This window comes from Hylobates moloch, unplaced genomic scaffold (assembly GCF_009828535.3).
Source record: "Hylobates moloch isolate HMO894 unplaced genomic scaffold, HMol_V3 SCAFFOLD_14, whole genome shotgun sequence".
Taxonomy (NCBI): Eukaryota; Metazoa; Chordata; class Mammalia; order Primates; family Hylobatidae; genus Hylobates; species Hylobates moloch.
Window position 1 is genome coordinate 64,175,830 of NW_026652289.1, and position 25,242 is coordinate 64,201,071.

At 48.1% G+C, this 25,242-nt stretch overlaps 1 protein-coding gene and 1 non-coding gene across 3 annotated transcripts in view; both read right to left on the reverse strand.

Annotated features, from left to right (window-relative positions):
• Positions 1-10,967: 10,967 nt before the first annotated feature.
• The window catches only part of ZNF609 (zinc finger protein 609), a 222,964-nt gene continuing 208,689 nt past the window's right edge, over positions 10,968-25,242 (reverse strand). For both annotated transcript variants that reach the window (XM_032175816.2, XM_058427235.1), the window contains exons 4-10: positions 24,676-24,763; positions 18,226-20,566; positions 15,670-16,036; positions 13,819-13,994; positions 13,323-13,539; positions 12,802-12,880; positions 10,968-12,497 (exon numbers count right to left, since the gene is read on the reverse strand). In XM_032175816.2, coding sequence (XP_032031707.1) covers positions 12,807-12,880; positions 13,323-13,539; positions 13,819-13,994; positions 15,670-16,036; positions 18,226-20,566; positions 24,676-24,763 — 3,263 coding nt within the window. In that variant the 3' untranslated portion in view covers positions 10,968-12,497; positions 12,802-12,806. The remainder of the gene's footprint in view (positions 12,498-12,801; positions 12,881-13,322; positions 13,540-13,818; positions 13,995-15,669; positions 16,037-18,225; positions 20,567-24,675; positions 24,764-25,242) is intronic.
• On the reverse strand, positions 23,778-23,884 carry LOC116482856 (U6 spliceosomal RNA). Its single transcript, XR_004252104.1, has one exon. It is a non-coding gene; the product is annotated as a U6 spliceosomal RNA (small nuclear RNA).

Sequence of the window (25,242 nt, forward strand, 5' to 3'; positions counted from 1 at the left end):
GCTCTCAAACTCCTGACCTCAAGTGATCCACCCGCCTCTGTCTCCCAAAGTGTTGAGATTACAGGCATGAGCCACCGTGCCCAGTTCAGCCTTTTCTGTTAACAGCTGTTGATGAGGCCGAGAGTGGAGGAGGTGAGGATGACCTGAGGTTTTCCAGAGGAGGGAAGAGGTGGATATGTGGTTACACCCCTAGATTTTTTTTTTTTTTTGGGAGGAGGAATCTGGCTCTGTCACCCAGGCTAGAGTGTAGTGGCACAATCTCGGCTAACTGCAACCTCCACCTCCTGGGTTCAAGAAATTCTTCTGCCTCAGCCTTTTGAGTACCTGGCATTACAGGTACCCGCCATCACGCCTGGCTAATTTTTGTACTTTTAGTAGAGGTGGGGTTTCGCCATGTTGGCCAGGCTGGTCTTGAACTCCTGAGCTCGAGTGATCCTCCCTCCTCGGCCTCCCAAAGTGCACCCCTAGATATTGATGCTGCTCCTCACCCGTGGACACTTCCCTGGGAAATCCATTTCTCAAAGAAATTTCCAAGTATACTTGTAGGCCCCCAGTTGAAATCTTTGAGAGAACAGATCCTAGGAGCTGAGCAGTGACGGGTTTGGACTTCCATTTTCAGCTGGAGTGCAGATACAGTTCTGCTAATAGGACTGCCCCTTTGGTTATTGTACCATTGCCATGTTAGGTGTGAGTTCAGTTTTGTTGCGCTTCATTTAGAAGAGTCCAAAATTGGCATGCCATGCTATATAAAGCAAAGGACATTGTGAAGAATAGTTACCTCACACCGTTTTACAATGGCTTTCAGGGAAAAAGAAAGCCCTGACTTACAGCATTTGGGGATTTTTGCAGTGTAAATACTCCCCCTTTGGCCAGTTCAAGCTACCAACATGACATCATTAAACACATATTTGGCAAGAGATGTGCACAACTGTGTGAGCTGGCCCCAGCACACCACTGCAATACCCCCTAAATGTATCCACTGCATTCCAGCTGCTCTGAGGCTGATGTATGGTGGCTGGGGAACAGGCCTGTTGCTGAGTCGTGGTGTGTACACGCACACACAGTTTACCTCTTTCTCTGTTTCACTTGCCCTTGGCCTAGGGAATGAACTACATCTCAGTCTAAGGAACCACTAAGTTGGATTCAAAGACAGTTGAGCAGATCTACAGCCCTGTTGGGTCCATCCGAAAATCAAGGTGGCCAGTAAGGTGCCAGCTCTTTTAGGAGCCTTCTACCTGCTATAATCTGTCTGATTATTGGATTCCTTACTCAGGTCATAGCATGTATCCTCCTCTCCCAGCACATACCCTGCACCCAGCACATCTGAGTGTGTGTTCTGACCACATCACTATTACCGGACCTCCCACGCTCAGGTCACGGAAGGATCAGCAAAGAAGGGCAAGAAGGCCCAGCATTTGGTGGCATACCAGGGGCAAATCAGGCATCACAGTATTCTATGTACTATTGTGTACCTCTGCTCTGGGAGCCAAATCCCTGGATTCAGTTTTATTCTTAACATCGAGGGATTTGGTTAAATGATTTCTCACTCCAGCTGAGTGTGGTGGCTCACGCCTGTAATCCCAGCACTTTGGGAGGCTGAGGCCGGCAGATCACTGGCGGTCAGGAGTTCGAGACCAGCCTGACCAACATGGTGAAACCCTGTCTCTACTAAAAAATACAAAATTAGCCAGGCGTGGTGGCGCATGCCTGTAATCCCAGCTACTTGGGAGGCTGAGGCAGAAGAGGCTGAGGCAGGAGAATCACTTGAACCTGGGAGGCAGAGGTTGCAGTGAGCCAGGTTTGTGCCACTGCACTCCAGCCTGGGAAACGAGTGAAACTCTGTCTCAAAAAAAAAAAAAAAAAAAAAAATTTCTCACCCCAGTTCCTTTGCTCAGAAGGGGGATGGGGCCATCACTGGGGAAGTAGCCTTGAGAGTTCCTCAGGGACAGGGTACCCAGGCCACATGACTTCCCCTCTCCAGCCTGCAACTATGTGGGCCTTTTTGATTCTGCCACATAGGTGGTTGAGGCACCATAGGGAAATGAAAAGAGACTGGCACAGGGTTTGAGGCTTGGCAGGTAAGCCAGGACCTGGTGATTTCCAAGGTCTGCCCAGTGCCACAGTGATTTGTTAGAAGATTGCTAGGTGCTCCTCCAGTCAGATATACCCAGCTGGAGTCCCTTGGCCCTCCTGAGACTCCCTCCCCATGCCTCTGCAACTCGGTGGGTTCCCCTTAAGACAGCAGCGTAGTTCTGGAAGCTGAAGCCCACAGGACTGGGGCAGCTGGGGAGCCTTCATAAGCCTTCCCTTGTTTAGAGAGAGCCAGGATGGGGTGGGGGTGGGATTTGAGTTATATCTTTACATCTTGGCCGGGCGCGGTGGCTCATGCCTATAGTCCTAGCACTTTGGGAGGCTGAGGTGGGTGGATCACGAGGTCAGGAGTTCGAGACCAGCCTGGCCAACATGGTGAAACCCCATCTCTACTAAAAATACAAAAATTAGCTAGGCATGGTGGCATGCGCCTGTAATCCCAGCTGCTCGGGAGGCTGAGACAGGAGAATTGTTTGAGCTTGGGAGGTGGAGGTTGCAGTGAGCCGAGATCGTGCCATTGCACTCCAGCCTGGGCGACAAGAGCGAGACTCCGCCTCAAAAAAAAAAAAAAAAAAAGTTCAAGTCTTGGTGTTTACTGTCTCACCCTCTCTGTCTCTTGCAGTAGTATTTTGCCTTTGAGTAACTGTCCCCAGCTCCAGTGCTGCAGGCACATTGTTCCAGGGCCTCTGTGGTGCTCCTGATGCCCCTCACCCACTGTCGAAGATCCCCGGTGGGCGAGGGGGCGGCAGGGATCCTTCTCTCTCAGCTCTAATATATAAGGTAAGGAAGACCCTGGGATGGAAGGCTGGGGATGGAGCCTTCTCAGACTCCACTGAGCTGCTGCTCAAGGGGAGTAATCACTTTCTTAGTCTTCCGGCTCTTAGCCTAGCCAGTGGGGGGACTGTGAAGGACTCTTTCGGCTGAGGCTGTTGCATGGCTTATTGGGAATACTAGAGGAAAGATATCAGCACCATTTGTTGCCTTTTAATCTGCTGTAATTGAGGCCCAGAAGTTAGTTTAGCTTCTCACTAAGACTGGGATGGAAGGTTAGCAGGGCAGCTGAATTCTGGGCTTTTGAGATTGTGCCCAAGGAAGATAACACGGACCCTACAGTCCACTTGGAATCAGACTTTGGCTGACTGGGGCTCCAGCCAAACCCTCACACATATCCTCATTTGTTTTTGATGTTTCCCTTTCTGACAGGGAAGGAAAAGAACATGGTGTTGGGGGAAAGCGTGGGCTTTTGAGTCAGGGAGGCCTGGGTTTGAATCTCATCTCTGCCATTCACTGTCTTTGGAGCCTTGGGTCAGTTGCTTCATTATTCTCAGACTTAAAGTGGAGTTGTTAATTACCATCTCAAGTGCTTGTCATGATGATAAAGGTAATATATGGGACAGCACTTTGTACTTGGCACCTAGTGGACAATTTAGGTAAATATTTCCCTTTCTGCTTTGCTAGCTTTTACCACCATCAACTGGTCTTAGTGCCTGGTGAGTGACAGCTCCTTTTAGCCATCATGAAGCTCTGCGTTTTCAGCATGGCCTCTATCCCACACACTACCCTGAGACTGGCCTAAGGAGACTGCCAGCATCGCCTAGATTAGGGAGTGGATGATATGGCCAGAAGCAGTAGTGACCTGGTCCTCTGCCCTGCTTTCCTTCCCAGGACGAGAAGCTCACTGTGACCCAGGACCTCCCTGTGAATGATGGAAAACCTCACATCGTCCACTTCCAGTATGAGGTCACCGAGGTGAAGGTCTCTTCTTGGGATGCAGTCCTGTCCAGCCAGAGCCTGTTTGTAGAAATCCCAGATGGATTATTAGCTGATGGGAGCAAAGAAGGGTAAAGAGCCAAATGCTGGGGAAGGGAAAGGAGGTCCCATTCCAGAGAAGAGTATATGTTTATTGTGGGTTAACAGAATTGTAGGGGAGTCTGTGCCTTCTCCCTTAGCTCTAGACTCCCCAAGCAGATACCGTTTTTTAACAGGTTATTTTTAGCCAGTAAGACAGGCCTGCTCTAGGTTATAATTAAAGCAGATTGTTATCACATTAACCAAATGCCTGCCGGTTAATCGCCCCATGGTTCACTCTGACACTAAATCCCCCTGTAACCTACACAGTAGTGTAGTTTAAAAGGCCAGGAAGCAAAGAGAAGTACTTAGGCCCATCACCACCTTCCTAGACCTCCCTCCCATTCACACCCCACCCAGGAAGCTCAGAGGTAAGTGGGATTTCATTGGATTGGGCAAAGACCCTCCAAGCGGCCAAGATGTGTAAGAAATGTCCTGAGGACAGAGTTCCTGAGTGGTCCTAGGCTCTTGAGAAAATCCTTTTAGGCAGTGTTAGAGCCCAGAGTGTCCCTCTCAGTGGCAGGTGATCATATCAAACTTGGCAATCTGGGGGACACCCAAAGAACTGGGTTTTCTTTCTAGGCCCCAAACTCTGTCTTGTGAACAGCATTAGTTAAGATGGGTAGTGTTACTTTCAGATGTCCAATTACAGGAAGAGAAAAGTTAATATTTTTCTCAGGTGCTGTGTTTTTTTTTTGTTTTTTTTCTGAATTCAAGGCTCTTGGGGTCTTGACATAGGAATCTTCCTCCTGGAGCTTCTGAATTTTTTTTTTGTTTGTTTTTGAGACGGAGTCTTGCTCTGTTGCCCAGGCTAGAGTGGAGTGGTGCGATCTCGGCTCACTGCAAGCTCCGCCTCTCGGGTTCATGCCATTCTCCTGCCTCAGCCTCCCGAGTAGCTGGGACTACAGCTACCATACCTGGCTAGTTTTTTGTATTTTTAGTAGAGATGGGGTTTCACCGTGTTAGCCACGATGGTCTTCATCTCCTGACTTCGTGATCCACCTGCCTTGGCATCCCAAAGTGCTGGGATTACAGGTGTGAGCCACTGTGCCCAGCCCAGAGCTTCTGTATTTATATTGCTGGTTGTAGGCCTCAGAAAAGCCTTTGGGTTGGTAGGGGTGGGGGTGGGGTGTGAATGGGAGGGAGGTCTAGGAAGGTGGTGATGGGCCTAAGTACTTCTCTTTGCTTCCTGCAGATTGTTAGCACTGCTAGAGTTTGCTGAAGAGAAGATGAAAGTGAACTATGTCTTCATCTGCTTCAGGAAGGGCCGAGAAGACAGAGGTGAGGAGTCAGAGTGGTGTGAGCCTTACAGCCCAGACAGTGGGGCCTGGGGGAGAGAAGGGAGCACCTCCAGGATGAGGTGGGACTCTTGAATTTGTCTTTCAAACCCTGGGAAATCATGGCAGGAGGGCAAGTGCCCGAAGGGTTAGTAAAAGCCTAGTGCTTATTTGTTCCATCTTTGTTTGGGTTTTGATTTCAGCCTACCCTTGTGTTTCTCATCAGACTTTTTTACACTCTGTCTTCTACAGCTCCACTCCTGAAGACCTTCAGCTTCTTGGGCTTTGAGATTGTACGTCCAGGCCATCCCTGTGTCCCCTCTCGGCCAGATGTGATGTTCATGGTTTATCCCCTGGACCAGAACTTGTCCGATGAGGACTAATAGTCATAGAGGATGCTTTACCCAAGAGCCACAGTAGGGGAAGAGGGGAAGTTAGGCAGCCCTGGGACAGACGAGAGGGCTCCTCGCTGTCTAGGGAAGGACACTGAGGGGCTCAGGGTGAGGGTTGCCTATTGTGTTCTCGGAGTTGACTCGTTGAAATTGTTTTCCATAAAGAACAGTATAAACATATTATTCACATGTAATCACCAATAGTAAATGAAGATGTTTATGAACTGGCATTAGAAGCTTTCTAAACTGCGCTGTGTGATGTGTTCTATCTAGCCTAGGGGAGGACATTGCCTAGAGGGGGAGGGACTGTCTGGGTTCAGGGGCATGGCCTGGAGGGCTGGTGGGCAGCACTGTCAGGCTCAGGTTTCCCTGCTGTTGGCTTTCTGTTTTGGTTATTAAGACTTGTGTATTTTCTTTCTTTGCTTCCTGTCACCCCAGGGGCTCCTGAGTGTAGGCTTTTCAGTCCCTGGGCAGTGTCCTTGAGTTGTTTTTTGACACTCTTACCTGGGCTTCTCTGTGTGCATTTGTGTCTGGCCTGGAGTAAGCAGGTCCGACCCCTCCTTCTTTACAGCTTAGTGTTATTCTGGCATTTGGTTAAGCTGGCTTAATATCTGTTCAACGTTATCAGTACATTTTAAATAGGGGCATTGAAATTTACTCCCACCATCAGGGCTTTTTTGGGGGATGCCTGGGCCTTAAAAACACTAGCCAAACTCTAATTCTCAAATCACTGCCAGGAGTTCTTGCTCCTGGCTGCAGGCCCAGGCCTCAAGGTCTCCTTCTTGGGGTCACAAAGATCAGTAAGGAAGAGGAATATATAGCAACTCAGGGCCTGGGAATTGTGGGGCAATATCTGTTCTTAGGGATTGGATGCTTCTGGCTGGCTGAGTATAGTACTAGCTACCTCCCCACCAGGTTCCGAGTAGTGTCTGAGACCCTGCTCTGCAGGGCCTAGGGTAGCTGGGAGTGTAGAAGTGGCCTGCCCTTAACTGTTTTCACTAAACAGCTTTTTCCAAGGGGAGAGGAAGGGGGAGAGATCTAGATTGGGTGAGGGGGATGGGGATGTCAGGGAGGCAAGTGTGTTGTGTTACTGTGTCAATAAACTGATTTAAAGTTGTGGTTGGTCTATTCTTTATTTCTGAACTAGGACCAACTCCCTACCAAACTGTTTTGAGTCCAGAGCCTAATAGAGGTGTGGTGTGTGCTCCTTGGGAAAAAAGCTGCAGTGTAGGAGGGCAGATAAACTGGCCGAGGTCTCTGGGGCCATATTACACTGTGAAATGCGGGGTTGCTAGGAGTCTGAGACTCACTGCCAGAGTCCCCTGGAGAGACAGATGTGTACACATCAGCTTCATCTAGGAGAGGCTATACCCAAGATCCAATCTGCTCTTAACTCTTCCTTTTCTGTAAAAGGCTGGGGAGGTTGGGTCCTGAAACTGGGTTTTGGCTTTTGCATGGAGCTCCTGACATTCCCATTCGTGAGGTCTTTCTTTGAAGGATGCAGCACACACCTTCCCTGTTCTAGTTTTCTCCTTTTGGAGCTCAGCGTCCTAAGGTGTGGCTTCCAGTCCCCCACACCACAGCCTGATGAATAAGCTCTCAGTGGCACCAAGGGGGCTGGAATCCTCTTCACCACAGTTTTTTTAATTTCTGAAAGATTTACTGGCAGTTTTTTTCTTTTCCTTCTGTTTTGCCAATTGAAGGTCATGTTCTTCCACCTCCTACATTTTTGAAACTGTCTACTGTTGAGCTGTGGCTCTCACATTGCTCTTTATGGAGCTTGCTTGTGTTTTCACTGTGGGCCAAGTCATTAATCTTGGACTCTAACTTGTATTCATTAAAAGTAATGAGCTCCAATCCCAAGTTTTTTTTTTTTTTTTTTCATGGAATCTCGCTCTGTCACCCAGGCTGGAGTGCAGTGGTGTAATCTCAGCTCACTGCAACCTCCGCCTCCTGGGTTCAGCTGATTATTCTGCCTCAGCGTCCTGAGTAGCTGGGATTACAGATGCCCACCATCACACCCAGCTAATTTTTTGTATTTTTAGTAGAGACAGGGTTTTGCCATGTTGCCCGGGCTGGTCTCGAACTCCTGGCCTCAAGTGATTCACACGCCTCGGCCTCCCAAAGTGCTGGGATTACAGGCGTGAGCCACCGTGCCTGGCAAATGTTATTAGAGCAAGTCTGGGACTAGAGACATTCAGTTGAAATCCGGTGTCCCCCACTGGGCAGGTAATTCCTAGAGGCAGCTGGCAGTTTAGGATGCAGATATTAAATAAACACAAGGAATCTATAAGACATGAAAACCAAGACAAAACTCAGCCCCTTACTTTTTCCCAAGAAACCTGCTTGAGATTCTGCTGCCACCTATTGGTGATTCCTCTTCAATACGGCTAGAGTCACAAAGGCTAAATTGGAAACCCAGTCAAGATTTCCCTTTTCAAAAAAAACTTTTGCTATTGAAGACCACTGACAGGAAAGAAATATGGTACCCAAAAGGCTGCACTACAGTTTAAAAAGCAACTTAGAAGGTAGAATATTTTGGGGGTGGGGTGGGGGTGGAGTGTGAAAGGCAAACTAAGTCTAAATTTAAGAACAGGGACATTAAAAACTTTATTCAATAAATACAACAAATAATTTAAAAATATACTGCAATTCCAAAGCCAATTAAGAAGAGGAAGTAGAAAGGGAAAAAAGTGGGGAGGAGGAAGGTAGAGGAAAAGAGAAAGCGGCCAAACAATGGTTTGGTTGGGCTGTGTTTCAGAGTGTACCACCCTTTAAAATTCTGATCAAATACTCTTGACCCATAAACCCTTAGCCCTTGTTCTGATGGGGTAGCCACAGGAGTCCACCAGCTGAGAATCATCCTCTGAGCTCTGGATCAGAGCATTTTAGGGGCTGGAATGTGGGGGGAGTTTTAGGGGTAGTTTCCCGGTCATTCCTAAAACCATCCGTCCTAACTCCCAGGCAGGTTTAAATAGTGCAAACTCTTAGGCAGAGCTCCCAGCTGCATAGTTTCACAGGTGAGTGTCCCAAGCCAGGGCCTCCAGGAAACAGGTCCCAGAGTACCCAGGGGTCCAAAGCCACTTCGGTGAATGGAAATCTAAAGGTGAAGAGAGGGGAGGCCAGGGCACAGAGTAAAGCTCCTGGGCTAAGCCAGTGGCCAAGCCAGAAAACAATGCTGGGCAGAAAAGGGTTACAAGGCAGGTAGTCTGGACACTAGATTCAACAGCTTGCCATCAGCCAGGGAAAGTGAAGCTGAGGATGCATATGGAACAGGGCCAGGAAAATCAGGAGAGCTGAGGGAGAACAGGAAAGTTGGGAGGAAGGAAGAGGCAGCTCAGCAGCAAACTCCAGGAGAAATAACCAGCAGCCCTCACAGATTTGTGATTGTCTCTTAAAAAGATTTATTTTCTCTTCTTGCCTCAATGTACAAAGGCAAAAAGAGTACAGTTTGTATATATATATATTTATATATATATATAAAAAAACAAGGAACTTGGTAATGTACACTTTACAGAAGGGAAGAATCAGGAAGACTGAAATTAAATCCAACAGAGCAACGCCAATAGAACAAAATCTATGAACAGCAACACTGCCCCTCCAGCCCGGGCCTCCAGCTCGCCCCAACCTGCTCCCAATGGGAGGGCTGAGCACCAAGGCAAGCGGGTGGGCTGGGGCAGGAGGGGCTGGGGACAGGGCCTGGGAGGGGCTTGATCCCAGGAGGGGCCCATGGTAGGAGATCACTGGAAAGCTTCCTGGGATGCCCAAGTAATAAAACAAACAACAAAGGCCCAGAATTATGGGGCCAACTAGCTGCCCAGTTGCATCTTCGGGGCATCAGAGTAGACAAGGGGATGGTGAGAGGGTATACGGGATAAGTGACATGGGTGGCCTCAAAGCCTGTATAAAATAATTCTCTAGCCCTCTGCAGTCTTAACTCGCAACTCTCTAAGTCCTCCCATGGCCCCTTAAACCTGGAAAAAAAAGAGACTCAAGAAATCACCATTTCATTTCATAGGGTGCCCTCTTACCCTTCTAAGCGTGTGGTTCTTTGACCTTGTGTGGAGAGAGTTAGGTAAGAGAAGGAAATTTCATACATGTACATGTACAAGGCAGGAAAAGGGGATGAAGAGAACTGCCATACCTTAAAATGAGGAAGTAGTTGATGTGGATCCTAAAGAGCAGCTCTCCAAGACTTGCCTGGTCTATCTGGGGATGAGGACCCCTCTCTCTTTAGCTTCTCCTCTATGGGAAGCCCAGTGAGCAATGTCTGTGAGGGTCTGGGCAGGGGTGGCTCATAAACAGGCTTGGTCTGGTGGTCTTGGCCCTTGGTAGCAAATTTTTCCAGCCTTTGTTTGTGGGGTGGGATAGGATGGGGACCCCTGCTGAGCATCTCATCCCTCTGACTAGGTCATGGATGCCACAGGTAGCTCCCACCTGTGTAGCTCCACAGCTGCTGCTTCATGTTATTTCAGAGGGAAGACTAGGCCTGGCGGCATCAGGATCTGCCATGGTGGCTTTCACCTGCTCTTCTGAGCAGCTCCTACTCTTCAGGGGAGACTTGGATATGACGATCAGCCAAATGTTTAAGAAGAAAAATTAAAAAGGAAAAGAAAAACCTGTTCTCTTCTGGAGAACCCAAGGCTGCCCAGCTAATACAGAAGTTTATCCTCTGTGTTACAGAATGAGTGGAAAGGGCAGGAATGCAGGGCCATGCCTGCCCAATGCAAAAGAAAATTACTCCAAACGGTTTCTTTACAATATATACAGAGTATGCTGCAGGCCAGTGCCACAGATACAAAACACACAACAATATTTAAAAACAAACAGGAACAGAGAGGGAACCTTGGCTCCACTTCATAGGAGCTCCAGGAGGGCATAATCAGGCTGAAATTCAGTCACTCTCTTGGTTGGGGTGACTCAGGTGGGATGGGGTAATGGTGTCTGCACTAGCTACTTCCACGGAGGAAAGGGAGGTCACTGCTCAGAGCACTGCCCATGAGGGCAGCAGGAGGCAGAGGGAATGATGGGTATGAGGGAGGCTGTTTTGGGGCCCTGCCAAAAGGTCTAAAACAATGGTTTTTGGGGAGGACTCAGAACCCAACTTGAACAAAAACGAGGAGGCAGAAACCTAGGGGAAAGGCCTGTAGATCAGAGGGGATCCTCTTGAGCAGATGGTGACCCTAAGCCTCTCATGTGTAGGGTTCCAGGGTCCTTGGAAATCAACTACTACTGGGCATTGTGCTTACTGTCCTCTATTTCCCATTTTCCAAACTGAGTTGGAGCCAAGTTCCTGCTCCTAGTCATTTTTGGCACTCTGGTCACACACTCACTTTTCCAGCCTACACTGGTGTCTGTCAGTCTTTATCTCTCTCAATCCAGAGGGTCATGGAAAGATAGGAGGGGAGAACAGAGGGATGATATCTCAAAAGCCAAGTAAGCTAAAGCTCCCCACACCTTGGGGAAGACATGACCCCAATAAAGCTACCAAATCATCCTCACTTTCCCAGTACAAAGAGTATAAAGCTTCCATTGGGAGACTGCATTTCTAAGGAAAGCAGAGAAATGTTGGCTGCCTCAAAGTACAGCTCCACTGAGTACATTCTGAGACTCTAATAAGTAATGGCTTGGATGTGTTATTCCAGGGTCTAAGGAACAAATAACCTCCCACGGCCAGTGGCCCCTCAAACAAAATATGTGTTACCAAGAAACACAGCTTATATTGGCCCACATGGAGGTTATAGACTGAGCTATATAAAATCATGTACTTGTAGACAGAGGAATTGGGCTGTATATATTTGTGGCCCCAAATGAGGAAGATATCAGATGTCTAGATGACAGGACATCTCCAAGAACTGCTGGGTGCTCCCAGGGGCTGCCTTCTAGGCCTTGCCCTAAGGTGACCTGGCAGACTCCAAGGTTCCCCAGGCTGGGGGGAATACTAGTTTATCTGCCTGAGGTTTAAGAGCCAAGCAGTGGAAAAGAAGAGGCAAGACCAGTGTGGGGATCCCCCTGGGAAAGGCACCAAGGGGTTAGGAGGGAAGGGAAAAGGGCAAGGAGTTGGGGAATAAGAAGCAGCAGGACTTAGTGGGGATGTAGGTTCTACTTCACAGACGTCATTCATGCTCCAGCACCAGCTTGCCCCCAGTGTCCCTGGGGAGCCCTGTGCTGGTGTTGGAACCCCTGCCCCCTGCCTCATAGGCAGCTCAAGGCCATGTTGGGGCAGATGCCTTGGTCTTCCTTTCCAGGCTAGGTTGTGAGCGTTTATATGTGCTCATGTAAATGGGGAGAAGTCTCCACATTTGAAGACCTTGTTTTCACAATTATGTAGAAAACAACCCCCAATTTCTTTCCTGAGATTCTAGTTCCTCCACATGCTGCCAATTCCCAGGGTGCAAAGCACTAGGGAGATGCAGAATCTGGTGATGGTGGTAATGATGGTGAGGGGTATGGCTGCTGTGCTGTCTTCAGACCTTACCCAGTGCTTGGGGGTGGGGGTCCCTCCCTGGTGGGCGGGGGGGCTGGTACTGCTCCGGCAGCAGACCAAGGGCTTGGGGAACAGAGCGGTGGCTTCTCTGGGCTGAGGCCATGTTCCCCTGGTTGCTTCCCGTGCCTTCATCTCCACAGAGGCCACAACAGTCATGACTGTGGCTGAGAGAATAAATATTTTTGCTAAGTACCAGCTCTCCAGCTCCTGAGGAAGAGGGAGGGTCAGGTAGTCCGGAGGTCTGGTGGAGGTGAGATAGCCAAGGGTCTGCCTTCAGTCATGGTGGAAACGGCAAACAGGATGATCAACACCATTTAACTGATGTCTAAATGGCACCTTCAGCACCTCCTTGGGTGAGCCAGTCCGGGCCCGTGAAGCTGACTTTATCCGGGCACTTGGTGTCTGCAAGGGAAGCATGGACAGATAACCAGGCACTCAGCCTGTTGGTAAAACAACCACAAGGTGGCACTCCAAGAAAATGAATTGTAGGAGTGGCCAGTACTGGTCCCTAGGGGACACTGTGTTCCACAGGTGCTCTCAGATGCACATGGCTTCATGGGAGACTCTTGTACAAGAGGCTTGGCCAGGGTTCCATGGATTCCAGACTGCTGACCCCTCATAGCTATTCCTCACCTAGGGATTCTGTGATCCAGGTAGCAACTACCCTGGCATTATGTGTTGCCCCAAATTAACAAAAGTGACTTACCATTCTCACCTCCTGGGGGGTGGGTAGAGTGAGGGAGTTGAGCCTTGTTGGCTGGCAACAATGGCTGTAGAAGAAAGCCCTGAATAAGCAGGAGAACATGTTAGTGTAGCACTCACAGAAACCTTCCATTAACCTTTTTCCCTGAGTTTTGGGGTGCTGACAAAAAAAAAATCTGATACTCAGCCAGATATATTTGCTGGAGATAGATAATAAGGCTCTATTTCTCAGCAGATTGTTTCTCTTTGCCTTTGGGGAACACCTGTTCCATATTCTTCTGACTATCAGGGCCAGTATTCTGGAGGAATTTAAGAGTCCCCAAACTCCAAGGGAGCAATAAATATCATATGCTTTAATGTCTGCAGGAGGTTAGGACTGTGCACAGATTAGAAGCTCAAAAAAAAATTAAAAAAGGATTCTTATGAGTCAGGTAGGAGGGTCCTAGCTGTGGACATTACTACTGGGATGAAGATAAACAAACCAAAACAAGACAAAACAACAGGTGGTAGGGAAAACAGGCTTACCTGCTGCATAGGGTAAGTTGTACTGTGCTGGGAGCAACGAGTACCCCAAGTGGTGGTGGTGGTGGTGTGTGGACATCAGGCGCTGGGAAGGAGAGGTGCGGGGCCGGTCAACACTCCGTTCACCCCCACTTGCTCCCCCGACGCTGCTACAGCTGCCACCACCCCCAACCACCCCACAGCCTCCTCGATCTCTCTCCTGAGAAGTTTTATCACTTATCTGGAAAGGAAACCAGAGACACAAAAGCACTTTAGTGAGACATACATACATACAACCACACACACACACACACACACGAGTGAGATGCCCAGGGTGCCACCTTATGACCCCTAAAAGTGCAAGATACCTAAGAATAAAGAAGATGCCCTGGGGGCTGCCAGCGTCAAGTCAGCCAAGCTGCACTGTGGTCAGGACCTGAACTTGCCCACCTTCTCCCAGACCCTGGATCTGGCTTTACTGGTCTTTGGGTAACAGCCAGCACCACTGTACTTTTCTTACCGTGGGAGACTTGCTCTTATAGTGACTGGCATGCTGCTGCAAGATGTCCAGAGCTTTGGACTCTGAGCTGGATTTACAACTCACACTGGGGCTGGCTCGTGCCTTGTCAGCATCTTCACCACCTGAGACCTTGCTGCCATATGGGGAAAAAGAGTAGCTGGAAGGCAGGTAGGAACCTGTGGAAGGAGAAATCAGTCAAAGAGATGGGAGAGGTAGAGGAAGCTCTGCTTTAGTGAGCTTGATTAGGTGGGCATCAGCTTTCCTAGGCACAGGCTGAGGTATTTTCTAACATAGTGTCTTTGGCTAAGACTGTTGGCTTGACCTTTCTTTACTGAGCTCTACAGGAAAAATTAGCTAAGGGATATTAGGAACATGGCCCCGTTTCCTGCTTCCAACTTCCACAGATCTGATACTGTTCTTTGAACTGGTCTCAGATTCATCTTGGAGAAGTGATATGATAAAGTGGAAAGATCACACGATCTGGAGTCAGAGCCTTGGGCTCAAAACCTTAATCTGAGACTTACTAGCTTGGTAACCTTGAGCAAATAAATAACTGTTTTGAGCTTCAGTTTCTTCATCATCAAAAATGAAGATACCAATACTTATTACTTAAGGTGATAGGGAGGATTAAAAAAGATAATGTGTATAAATCTCAGAGGACAGCGCCTGGCTCAGGGCGAGCACTCAACAAATGCAACTATGATTTTTATATTCACGGGTGTGAGTGACAGGGAGAAAGGAACACCTCAAGGGTAAGAAATTTCCTATTTCTGTTTGAAAAGCTTATTTCTATTTAGAGTGTGCTTTATAATAATGTCACCAGAATGTTGAGACTATTTAGGCTGCTGTAGGAAGCTGGAAGCTCTAAGGAGTGAGGCTAAAGAAGTGCCCTTCCATCCCAGAAGCACCCCACATGGTTCTTTGGGCAACAAAACGAGTAGAGTTAAATAAGAGCATTTTCTTCTAACAAGTTAAAAAACATTTAAGGCCAGGAGTGGTGGCTCATGCCTGTATCTCAGCACTTTGGGAGGCCAAGGCGGCTGGATCACCTGAGGTCAGGAGTTCAAGACCAGCCTGACCAACATGGAAGAACGCCGTCTCTACTAAAAATACAAAATTAGCCAGGAGTGGTGGCACATGCCTGTAATCCTAGCTACTCAGGAGGCTGAGGCAGGAGAATCGTTTGAACCCGGGAGGTGGAGGCTGTGGTGAGCCAAGATCACGCCACTGCACTCTAGCCTGCACAACAAGAGTGAAACTCCGTCTCAAAAAACAAACAAACAAAAAATATTTAAACACTATAAAGAGCTTGTCTTTTCCAAGCTGAATCTAGCAAGACTTCCCCCCCAGTCTGACTTCAGACTGCTCTTCTTACTTGACAGGTGAACATGATCTGGCAACTGAATCCATGCATTGTTATGGTTTGCATTTTATTTGTTCTTTGTGTCTCTCCACTATGGAAGGAACTCAATGGCTCTACTTCTTTTGTACCTCCCACAGTGCCTAGCACACTACAAAATGTGGAGTATATGGTTTATAAATTCCAGCTGAGGAGAGACAGCAGTGACAGAGAAGGAGTTTTATCTTTAGTTGGCAATGAAAACTGACTACAGAGGCAATCCTTGAGCTGGAGCAAGGGAGAGAGAGGTAGTCACACAGACTATCATTATGGGTCATTCAAGGAACTATGGGTTATGGTGGCCACCTCACAGAATGACTCAGTGAAAAAAGGGCTGTCATCTAAGCGAGCCTCAATATGCCTTGGGGCTGAGCAAGAAAACTCTGGATGTGAAATCTGTGCTTCATTCCCCCTTCCAGTGAATGGAATAGCGCTGGCACTTGGTGCTGTACCTGGGTAGTTCTGCATCATCACAGCAGGCATGCTCCGGTAGCTGGGGTGGTTGGGGTCGTAGGACTGACTGTAGGAATAGCCGTGCATGTAGGGGATGTAGGACTGGTGCTGGGTGAGCGGGGAGGACACAGGCACATGGACACTTGGCCGGGGCTCCTTGCTCCCAAGGCGAGACTCCTCCGACGTAGGCAGCTTGCAGTCACTACTTGTGCTTTCCTTCCCATCTTCCTTGGGGACAGAGTCCTTACTCCGACTCCTTTCCTCCTTCAATTTGCGGTCCCGCTCCTCCTTCCACCGCTCATCCTCTGACTTGATGTCTGAGTACTTGGCAGGATAAACATATGTCCACATCCGGGGCTCTGCCTCCTACAACAATCACAGAACAACAACTGGTGTTGCACAGATAAGACAGATATATTTCAAGCCTAAGGTCCCAGTAGAACCACCAGAGCAGATAATTGGTACTAGACACTTGGGGCAGAGTAGGATTTTGGCCTCTACTGATCTTGTTTATAACCCAACTCTGCTCCCTTTTGGTTAAAAAGCCCCCACCCTAACCTCTGCACCCACCCACAGGGAACAAGATGGGGCAGGGGGAGAAAAGGAAAATCCATCCATGCATCAGTGGATGTTTTCTAGGTGAGAACAAGCATTCTGGGAAAATGACTGAAATAGGAGAGGCTGCCCCTTCCAAGATGTTTAGATTGTTTCACTTTTTCAGAGCACGCTCAGGGGGTGGAAAGCTTATAAGGGACACTCAGATCAGAGGATGGAGGGAGGTATAACTATTATACCAAGAGGGAAGGGAAGACAGTCTAAGTCTCATGAGCAGAGCAAGATATGAAATTCCAAGTTCCTAGTTCTAACTCAACCTATAAAATCCTTGTTAAAGAAACTCAGTAACTGAGTATACTTTGGACCTACTCTAAAAAATAGAGAGACCATCAATAACTCATTTCATAGGAACCAAACAGTGGAGGAAACACGGACAAGGAATCGAGATATCTGGGTTCTAATCCTGGCTCTGCTAGTGAGGTCTCAAGTAACCCCAGACAAATTAAGCTAACTTGTCTGGGCCTTTCTTGTCAAATGGAAAAAACACCTGCTATGGATATAAAAGTGCTTTTGAAAAAACATTAATATGGGGCCGGGCGTGGTGGCTCACGCCTGTAATCCCAGCACTTTGGGAGGCCGAGGTGGGTGGATCACGAGGTCAGGAGATTGAGACCATCCTGGCTAACGCAGTGAAACCCCATCTCTATTAAAAGTACAAAAAAATTAGCTGGGTGTGGTGGTGGGCACCTGTAGTCCCAGCTACTCAGGAGGCTGAGGCAGGAGAATGGCGTGAACCTGGGAGGCGGAGCTTGCAGTGAGCTGAGATTGCGCCACTATACTCCAGCCTGGGCGACTGAGCAAGACTTTGTCAAAAAAACAAAACAAAACAAAACAGTAACAAAAACAGAAAACAAAACAAAACAAAACAAAAAACAAACAAACAAAAAAAAACCATTAATATGAATCCCTGTGCTTTGGGAGGCTGAGGCAGGAGGATTGCTTGAGGCCAGGAGTTCAAGACCAGCCTGGGCAACATAGTGAGACCCCTCTGTACAAAAAATTAAAACATTATCTGGGTGTGGTGGCATGCATCTATAGTCCTGGTTAATTGGGAGGCTGAGGCAGGAGGACTGCTTGAGCCTAGGAGTTGGAAATTGCAGTGAGCTATGACTACATCATTGCATTCCAGCCTGGGCAACACAGGGGGACTCTGGTCTCTATAAAAACATAAAAATAAAAAAAATTACGGCCAGGCGTGGTGGCTCATGACTGTAATCCCAGTACTTTCGGAGGCCGAGGCGGGTGGATCACAAGGTCAAGAGATCAAGACCATCCTGGCTAACATGGTGAAACCCCGTTTCTACTAAAAAAAAAAAAAAATCAGCCGGGTGTGGTGGCACACACCTGTAATCCCAGCTACTCGGGAGGCTGAGGCAGGAGAATCGTGTGAACCCGGGAGGCAGAGGTTGCAGTGAGCTGAGATTGCGCCAATGCATTCCAGCCTAGGTGACAGTGCCAGACTCCATCTCAAAAAAAAAAAAATAAATAAAAATAAAATAAAATAAAATAAATTGGCTGGGTGCAGTGGCTCATGCCTGTAATCCCAGCACTTTGGGAGGCTGAGGCAGGTGGACAGCCAGCCTGACCAAGTGTGAAGCCCCATCTTATAAAATACAAAAAATTAGTGGAATCCCAGCTACTCGGGAGGCTGAGGCAGGAGAATCACTTGAACCTGGGAGGCGGAGGTTGCAGTGAGCCAAGATCGCACCACTGCACTCTAGCCTGGGCAACAGAGTGAGACTCCACCTCAAAAAAACAATAATATTAAAATAAAATTAAAAATATTAAAATGGTTTACAAAGGTAAAGAATCCTTAAAATTATACATCTCTCCTGCTAATCTTAATTCAGTTGAACCCCTATATAAGGACAGCCCTTATTTGTGAGGAAGATAGACGATTATCATACGGTATTTCCACTTCCTCCCAGGGCAACAGTTACCTGTCGGTACCAGAGTATTGGATCCACCTCTGCCTGTCGACCACACTCAGCGCCTGTCTTGGCCTCAGAGGCCTCCTTGCTTAGGTGGCTGGCATCACTCAGCTTCACTTTAAGGCCTTCAGGGGCCTGGCCCGGGAGTTTTGAAGAGTCATCTAACTTGGGAATGATGACTGATTTGGCTGGGTCAGCCCCTGGCTCCTTGGCCTTGCCAGGTCCTGACTTCACCAGGTCTGTCAGGCTGGGGGCCTTGGTGAGAGTTGGTGGAATTGGCGGCTTTTGCTTCCACTCTTCCTTGAGTGCTGCCTCCCGCTCCTTCAGGCCCATCTCTGCCTTCTTGTCCACTCCCCGCTGCTGCTGCTCTAAGCTCTGGCGTTTCTGCTGTTCTTCGTACTGCTGCCGGTAAGCCGTGTTAGTGCTCAGAAGGTGGGTGTGGTAACTCTGGTCGCTGTAGCCATAGGGGGGTACATAGGCATACTGGTTGTAGTACAGGGACTGCATGTACATACTGGGACGCTGCTGGATGACTGAGGGCTGCTGACTGGAACTGCTCAGCTCGGGCTTCTTTTCCTCACAGACATCGTTCTTCACTTTCCCTTCTATGCTCTCAGGTTCCTCATCCCTTTTTGTCTTCAGGGCCTGGGTCTCCACTCCTGCCTGGCTGCTGGGGTTCAGAGCCCCAGGGCTGGACTGTGCATAACTTGGAGAATAGTAACTCTCAAAGCCTTGGTAATATGGTGAGTCTTTGCTCTGAGGCTGAGGGGGAAAAAGAGTTTTCTTAGCCCCTTCTTTAACCAACTGTTCAGCGTCCTTTGATTTGACACTGTCTACCTTGCCCTCCCCATCTTCCCCAGCATCAGAGATGTCAGAGTATGCAGGGCTGTTGGTTTTGACTGAGCTGGCTTCAGCTCCATTCTGGGTCACTACATGTAAGGGAGTCAGGGGCTGAGTAGGGGTAGTGTTTTCAAGGCGGCTACTGCCTCCAATGGAAGGGCTGGGGGCATTGTCTGTGAAACTATAGATCTTGTCGGCTTCAGCCTTGATGCTAGCCAGTCGGCTTTGGTGGGGGTCTGATGAGCCATTTAGGAGCCCCTCCATTTTCATCCCGTCTCCTGAAGATTCCCTGAATGGGCTTTTGCCTTCTTCTGCTCGACACACTTTCCCAGGGGTCAGAGGACTTTCAAGTTCCTTTGAAGATTCCTTCTTTTTTTTGTCTTTCTTTTTCTTGTCCTTGGCTGGAGTCAAGGCAGGGTTGACTGTGAAAGGTTCTCCCATAACAGTGGGCTTGGGCTGAATGGGCTTGAGCTGGGGACTGTTGGGCATGGCTTGTGTCACTGTGGCGGTCAAGCCTGAGGAAGAGCCTGGGCTCGCTGCTGTGAAGGTGGCTGTCTGGAAGGTGTAGATTTGCTGTGGGGGGATGGCAGGGGCAATGGGACGGGCTGACTTTAGGCTCTTGGAAGGAATCTTTTCAGGTTTTAAACTAGAGGGTTTTTTACATTTTTCTTTTTCCATACACTTCCTTTCTAAAGAATCAAAGGCATCATTGCTTGTTTCATCCATCACTGAGGGTCCATCATCAGAGCCATCATTGGATAAGGCCCCAAGGTCTGTGTCCCCTTCCCCACTCAACTTTTTCTTACAGAGGCCTTTTGTGCTGAATTTGCTTGAGGGAGAAGGGCTATGGGGCTCTACAAGCCGAACTTTGGGGGTAGCTGAGCGGGCAGGGGACAAGGAACCTTTTTGTGAGACAGATGCACCATTGCAGCTCCCAAGATCTGCATGGAGAATAGGTTCCTCTCCGTACTCACTGTCCCCATCCGCTTCTGGCTTGCTGTCATCATCTGTATGGGCATGAGCTTGGTGGTACTTAAGTCCATTGATGTGCTTGTACTTCTTGTTGCAGTTTGGGTGGGGACAGTCAATTAGGACGGGGGAGGGACAGTTTCTGTCCAGAACAGTGGGTTCTACCTTGGTCCCAGGAAGGGGGCCAGTGGCTGAGCCCATGGAGTTAGTACGGACACGCTTGCTCCCTTTGGAGTCCTCTGAGCTAGAATTCAGCTCCATGTCTGAAAGGGGTTTGTTTTTCCGCTTATTAGCTGAGGAAGGACTGGCCTTGACATCCTCAGAAGTGCTGCTGGCAGGTGGGCGATGCTCTGAAGAATTCTGGCTGCCCCGACGGCCTTTGCTATTGGCTCCTGCCCGGGTTTTGCTGCTGCTACTGGTCCCTTTGCTGTCAGAGGCTGTGGCTGTCTCATTGACAGGTGTATTACTGTTGGGACGCATGCGTTTGCCTCTACCCCGACCATTGCGCATTTCCAGGTCACTGGTCGGGGAGTCACAGAACCTTGGCAAAGGATAAACACAACAGAATATTATTAAGAAGAGAAAATATCTTCAAACCAGTTTAGCTGTAGCCTCCAGAACTGTCCAGATGGTGACTATCGTTTTCAATGAATATGATTTGTTAAAAGAAATTCTGATTGTGAACTGCACTAAATGGTGAACTCCTGGGATACATGTTAGCTGCAAATTATTTCCCAACATTTACTTCCAAAACCATGCAGAGTCTGTTCCATAAGATAGTCATGTCTACATTTCCTATATACAGCCATAGTCATGGTTTCAGAAAAGATGTTAGAGATCATACAGGAAATTGAGGCCAGGCATGCTAAGTGACTTGTCCAAGGTAACATCACTGATTAATGGCAACATACAACAAGCCTCTAGCTCTATTTTTAGCCCAATGCCTTTTTCTTACATACCTCACTATGAAGATATAGAAAGGTAGAACAAAGCACCTATCCATTTAAGAGTTTCCTAAACATCAGATATAACCAAGAGTACATGAGTTCTTTAAATGTCTGGAGATCTGCACCTAGGGGGTCACTCCTCATAGGCCCTAAAGTAGCTTTTCATGGAGCTTAAAACACTGCCTAGAATTAAATCTTTAGCTAAGATTAGTTCCCTTGTAGATCTAAAGATGGTTTGGACTCTCTTGTTCCAGGGGGCAGCTGGAATAGGTTGTTTCTAAGACAGTAGGAACCATAGTTATTGCAGAAAAAAGGCAAATTTTGTCAAATATCTCCTTTGGGTTCCCAGAACAGTCCTACTGTAAAGCTACTTACTGCTTCCCTGTTATCAACTTACTCACTCGGCTCCTATCTCTCTGGATTCTTACATGCCCAAAGCAGAAATAAGTCCTTCCAATAGGTTTCTCAGAAATGCAAAGGGAGGGCATAAGAACTTTACTAACTTGTTTTAGCTCATCTGCTTCTGATTCTTTTTTTTTTCTTTTTCTTTTTTTTTTTTTTTGAGATGGAGTCTTGCTCTGCTGCCAGGCTGGAACGCAGTGGCACGATCTCGGCTCACTGTAACCTCCAACTCCCTGGTTCAACTGGTTCTCCTGCCTCAGGCTCCTGAGTAGCTGGGGTTACGGGCATGAGCCACCATGCCCAGCTAATTTTTGTATTTTAGTAGAGATGGGGTTTCACCATGTTGGCCAGGATGGTCTCGATCTCCTGAGCTTGTGATCTACCTGCCTCGGCCTCCCAAAGTGCTGGGATTACAGGCATGAGCCACTGCGCCAGGCCTGCTTCTGATTCTTACCAGGGCAACTATTATGGTCTAATGGTCTGAATATAGTCTCTTTTTTTTTTTTTTTTTTTTTGAGATGGAGTATTGCTCTGTCGCCCAGGCTGGAGTGCAGTGGAGCAATCTCGGCTTACTGCAACCTCCAACTCCCTGGTTCAAGTGATTCTCCCGCCTCAGGCTCCTGAGTAGCTGGGGTTACAGGCATAAGCCACCACGCCCAGCTAATTTTTGTATTTTTAGTAGAGACAGGGTTTCACCATGTTGACCAGGCTGGTCTCGAACTCCTGACCTCAGGTGATCCACCCGCCTCAGCCTCGCAAAGTGCTGGGATTACAGGCGTGAGCCACTGCACCCAGCCTGAATATAGTCTGTTTTTTCTTTTCTTTTTTTTTTTTTGAGACAGAGTCTCGCTGTCGCCCAGGCTGGAGTGCAGTGGCACGATCTCGGCTCACTGCAGGCTCCGCCCCCGGGGGGTTCACGCCATTCTCCTGCCTCAGCCTCCCGTGTAGCTGGTACTACAGGCGCCCCCACCGCGCCCGGCTAATTTTTTGTATTTTTAGTAGAGACGGGGTTTCACCGTGTTAGCCAGGATGGTTTCGATCTCCTGACCTCGTGATCCGCCCACCTCGGCCTCCCAAAGAGCTGGGATTACAGGCGTGAGCCACCGCGGGGCTTACAAAGCAATGTTTATTCAGCAGGGTATGTGCGTATGGCAGGAAAATGTACCCACCCAGCCCCAAATGAAACATTTGCTTAGTTAGAAAGGAAAGTGGAACTTTTTCGTGTACAACCTTAACTTTTGAAATTGGTATCAGGTAAAGAATCCCCATGTTACCTCACAAAGCCACAGTCCAGGTGAAAGTGTGAAAAGACTGTAGGATTGGCTTACTGTGGTTATTCCTGTGGTTTATACCTCAAACTAACAATTCTCCCTGAATCCCACATCAAGTCTGCTGCCTGCTGAGTCATCTGGCCTCTTTGACAGCACCCGTCAGTCTTTATGCAGGCTTCCTTATATAATATTTATAAAGAAAGGGGCCGGGCACGGTGGCTCACGCCTGTAATCCCAGCTCTTTGGGAGGCCGAGGTAGGCGGATCACGAGGTCAGGAGATCGAAACCATCCTGGCTAACACGGTGAAACCCCGTCTCTACTAAAAATACAAAAAATTAGCCGGGCGCGGTGGGGGCGCCTGTAGTCCCAGCTACTGGGGAGGCTGAGGCAGGAGAATGGCGTAAACCCGGGAGGTGGAGCTTGCAGTGAGCCGAGATCACGCCACTGCACTCCAGCTTGGGCAACAGAGCAAGTCTCCATCTCAGAAAAAAAGTCTAAGCCTCTAGAAACCTGGCCCAGCATCTCTGAAAATTAAGCGACATAAATAGCCCTCGGTAGAGAATAATAACATCTGAGAAAAAGAAAGTGGTATGGAATCAAGAACTTTGAAATGCTTTTCCTTGGGACATTTCTGCCCATCTTTGTTTCATGGGAACAATGGGCAGATGAAGGTTTAAGATACTTTTCCTGAAAGAACTGTCCAGATAATAACTACCATTTTCAATGAATATGATCCAATAAAGAAACTGGTGACTGCATGGGAATTGCATTAATTGGTAATCTCCTAGGATGTTACCTGTATGTTAGTTGTAAATTACCCTCGACGCCTGGATTTCCCAAACCCTGACAAACTGAGTACTAGTATTAGGAAAAAGCTATAAGGTGCCATTGATTGAAATATCCATCTAAAGGTCAAATTGCAACATGAAAAGGTCCTTGTGAAACTCATATGTTCTAGTAGAGTTTATAAAACTAAAAATGTTCTTGAGTTCAAATTTCTGAGAAATAGCTACCATCAATGAATGTTTGCTCACCCATGGTTAGATGTTATGGCTTTGGTCTCAAGGTGACTTTAATAATTCCAGTCAAAGTGCATCCCCTCAACACTTTACTTTTTTTTTTCCTAATTTTAAAAATATAAAACACTTCACGAATTTGCATGTCACCCTTGTGCAGGGGCCATGCCAATCTTCTCTATATTGTTCCAATTTTAGTATATGTACCGCTGAAGTGAGCACCCCCTGAACACTTTATTTTTTTTTTGAGACGGAGTCTCGCTCTGTGCCCCAGGCTGGAGTGCAGTGGCGCGATCTCAGCTCACTGCAAGCTCCGCCTCCCGGGTTCACTCCATTCTCCTGCCTCAGCCTGCCGAGTAGCTGGGACTACAGACGCCTGCCACCACGCCTGGCTAATTTTTAGTAGAGACGGGGTTTCACTGTGTTAGCCAGGATGGTCTCGATCTCCTGACCTCGTGATCCACTCGCCTTGGCCTCCCAAAGTGCTAGGATTACAGGCATGAGCCACCGTACCTGGCCTCCGAACACTTTAATACACAATTCATCTTTTTCTTTTTTTTTTTTTTTTTTTTGAGATGGAGTTTCGCTTTTTGTTGCCCAGGCTGGAGTGTAATGGTGTGATCTTGGCTCACCACCTCTGCCTCCTGGGTTCAAGCGATTCTCCTGCCTCACCCTCGAGTAGCTGGGATTACAGGCATGTACCACCATGCCTGGCTGATTTTTTATTTTTAGTAGAGACGGGGTTTCTCCATGTTGGTCAGGCTGGTCTCGAACTCCTGACCTCAGGTGATCCGCCTGCCTCAGCCTCCCAAAGTGCTAGGATTACAGGCTTGAGCCACCGCGCCTGGCCATTCAGTCTTCTTGAATGTCAGATAAATACAGTGCTTTCCCTGGTATCTACACCATCATGTCCTTTAAAAGCTGGATGTACAATTCTAGCAGGATAAAAGTATAAGAGATCACCAATTAGAGTGGTTCAGACTAATATAAACTAAATAGCTGTAAGTGCTTACCTTGGGGGTGCCCAATCATGTCGTGTGCAGTCAAGGAGTGTACCTACATATGTCTTGTTCCTCCACGTTACATTTACCACCAACATCCCTGGAAAATAAGAGCACATAGATATAGACAAGACACATCCCATTTGCCACTGAGAATAGTCTTTTTTGATCAGCACTCTGACTTCTATAAGAGGGTTTAGGAGGTACTCTGGGTACCAATGGGACAAATAGGATTGGGCCAGAATAGTTCCATAGGAATTGCCTACAATGCTACTGAGGCCCCTTAGGATGGGTAACAGTTGTAAAGACTTCATGGTTTTGTGAAGGCACATTTTATTTTTATTTTTGGAGATGGGGTTTTGTTCTGTTGCCCAGGCTGGAGTATAGCCTCAGGCGATCGTCCCACCTCAGTCTCCCAAGTAGCTGGGACCACAGGAGCATGTCACCACACCTGGATAATTAAAAAAATTTTTTTTGGCCGGGAGTGGTGGCTCATGCCTGTAATCCCAGTACTTTGGGAGGCTAAGGTAGGCAGATCACTTGCGGCCAGGAGCTCAAGATCAGCCTGGCCAACATGGG